Here is a 2828-nt window from a genome sequence, read left to right as displayed (position 1 = left end):
AGTGAGCCACGGGCCGGCCCTGTAAACAAAGTTTTATTAGATGACAGCCACACCATTTATTTATGTACTGTCTTTGGCTATTTTTGTACTATAACAGCAAAGCTGGGTAGTTGCAAAAACATACAAAGGCTGTACAGACCACAGAGCCTAAAATATTTATTATCTGACCTTTCACAGGAAAAAGTTTGCCCACCCCTATCCTAAAGCCTGAAGGCATTTGAGTTTGTGACTCCTACACCCTGAGGCAGATCTGTAAGGGAAGTCTCAACTCTCATAAAATCCTAGACTTAAAAAAACCTTTTTAGTTGCAAAATATATCATGTTAAAAAATAAATAAATAAAAGAGAAAGCTATAAAATGAAATCCCAGACTCTTCTAAAAAAAAAAATGAAGGTCAAAAAAAGTTGACTTTGCTTATTTTATCATTAGTGAGGCTAATAAAAAAATAAAAGCCTGTATCCGCTTGACGTTACTCTTAAATTTTCACCTAATTATATACTTAGGAAACAGAAGGGACCTGAGATCTAATTTAATCCCCTCATCTCTCCTTTTAGATTCCATTCTGTCACCATCACATAAAGAAACCAAAGGAAAGAAAAAGCACCAACACCAAGAATTAAGGAAACTTGAAACATAGGTCAAAGAGTTCAAAATTAAATGCACTGAAGCAGATGTCCTCTACCCAAGATATTACCACGGTAAATGTGGTAGAAAAAGGTGAAACCCCGCTAAAGCCACCTCTGATTTATCGATATCAAATTAACAAAGAAGGAACAGTCATAAAAGCTGAAAATTAAAAATCAAATCAAAAGACAACTATTACCCAGAAACACTGTCAAAAACATAGTCCTCTGAATTCATGCCAGGCATCCGCAGACTGAGATCCGAGGGGAAGAAAACCTGAAATATCAATGTAATAAGCCACAACTATTTAACTGGTTATCATGGTTACTAAAGACCAAGGTCTGGTACAGCATAAAGGTATGTGGCTTACAGCAACCCACTAACCTTTCAATATTCATTTCCAAATAAAAATTTTAAATCTACCAAAAATTTGTAAAAATTAAAAAAAAGAAAATATCTACTTTTATATACCACTCAAGTAAATTAAGACAATCTATGTAGGTACTCCCACAAAGTGCTTGTGATTCATTATCCCCATTTTCTATCTTTCCCACATAAACCTAATCGTTCAAACTCTAGACTCTGCAACCAAAATTTCATGACTTTTAGGAGTCACTTTATCATTGTACCAAGTTAAGATATAGTATCAAGTTTGCACCGTGGCTGGTTGGATTTGATGCTTTTTCTCAGGGAAGAATACTATTCTTCTCCTAACCCATAAGCAGAGATAGATGTTCTTTTTGTCCACCAAGTCATTACAGTTTCAAACAACTTTGGTCCCTAACTTTTACCTGAGTGAGGTGTTCATCATAATAAAACTCTCAGAACTATGTGGAATTAATTTGTAAATTTCACACAATGCACTCCTGATCTATCTTCCTCCCTTACATACTTCCGACCAAATAAACACCAAGCAAATACATGATAAATCATTTTCTATTAAGACCAGTTGTAGGGAATTTGTTTTGGTCTCGTACAAAAGCTGAGAACAAACCATGTGAATGTATCTGTTGTCAATGGAAGATTATGTATGGAGCTCTCTCTCTCTCTCTCTTTCTCCAGCAAATCACTTAGCTGAAATCATAATTGTCTAACTCAGCTGCTTGGTAAGATTAGCCATGTGCCCTTGATAATAATTTTTGGTTTTATAGGTTTAGTTTACAAATTATATCCATTGGCCTTTTCTCTAAAAAAAATCTTTTATTACTAATCCATTCATTTCAGGCTGAGTTTCAAGCTTACATAATGAGGAAAAAGTGGAACCCAATACTTATACAAACACAAGCCATCTTAGGAAGATGTTTTTGTTTCCTGTACCTCCTGAACGCCTTCCTTGAAGGTCTCTGAGAAGGTAGAGTCCGGAGTTCGCCTTTGCGCATTGAGGGGTTGAGCGGCAGAGCTGAACTGGTCAGTATTAAGGTTCCGGTCGAAAACTACCACCCGCTCAGTGGGCTCAGGATGATACACTGCTGGGGGGATTCCCACAGCAAAGCCGTGTGGCTGGGTTTCTGTCTTGATGGAGTGGGTAGGCAGTGTTGCTATGGAGACAGTGACTGTTGTGTCAGGAGCTGTCAGATGGCCTCTCTTATCAATGCCCAGCTGGTTGCCATGGGGAAGGACAATGTTAAAGGGCACGTTTTTCAGTACTTGCACTCTGCTTTCTCCGGCAGAAACGAGGGGCTGCTCGGTCACAACTGGTATGCTGTTTCTTTAGAAAAGACAAGAAAACTGTGTTTTCAAACTCAGTGCTGATACAGTTCTTTGACAGTTTTTATTTTCCTACTGCACTGTGCTGTTGAGTCCCATGATACGGTCATCTACTTGGTAAAAACCAAATACACAGAAAATGACACAATTCACATTAGAGAAAGAAAAAAAGACTGTACAGTCATAGGTCAAGTAAAATCCAAAAGTATTAAGTACAATTTCATTTGAAATACTGAGGACTCAGAACTCTCCTCTAATAAGTTTTATTTTCAATAATCCTAATAAAAATGATCATATTTTGGGCCGGCCCGGTGGCACACTGCTATAGTGCGCCGCTTGGGAAGCGCGGCGGCGCTCCCGCCGAGGGTTTGGATCCCACATGCAGACCGGTTCCCGCTCACTGGCTGAGCGAGGCGCGGGGGCAACACCGAGGGTTGCGATCCCGTTGCTGGTCCCGGTCCGGTAAGGGGGCGACACTGAGGGTTGCGATCCGTTGC

General features: G+C 39.5%; 1 protein-coding gene across 1 annotated transcript in view; it reads right to left on the bottom strand.

The window, feature by feature from the left end:
- LOC103607794 (grainyhead-like protein 1 homolog) overlaps positions 1-2828 on the bottom strand; it is a gene marked incomplete at its 3' end in the record, with an annotated part of 21378 nt that overhangs the window by 2936 nt on the left and 15614 nt on the right. The window contains exons 5-6 of the mRNA XM_008592260.1: positions 1942-2332; positions 824-900 (exon numbers count right to left, since the gene is read on the bottom strand). Coding sequence (XP_008590482.1) covers positions 824-900; positions 1942-2332 — 468 coding nt within the window. The remainder of the gene's footprint in view (positions 1-823; positions 901-1941; positions 2333-2828) is intronic.

This window comes from Galeopterus variegatus, unplaced genomic scaffold (assembly GCF_000696425.1).
Source record: "Galeopterus variegatus unplaced genomic scaffold, G_variegatus-3.0.2 Scaffold7716, whole genome shotgun sequence".
In the NCBI taxonomy this organism is placed as follows: Eukaryota; Metazoa; Chordata; class Mammalia; order Dermoptera; family Cynocephalidae; genus Galeopterus; species Galeopterus variegatus.
This window is presented reverse-complemented; position numbering and strand designations above follow the sequence as displayed.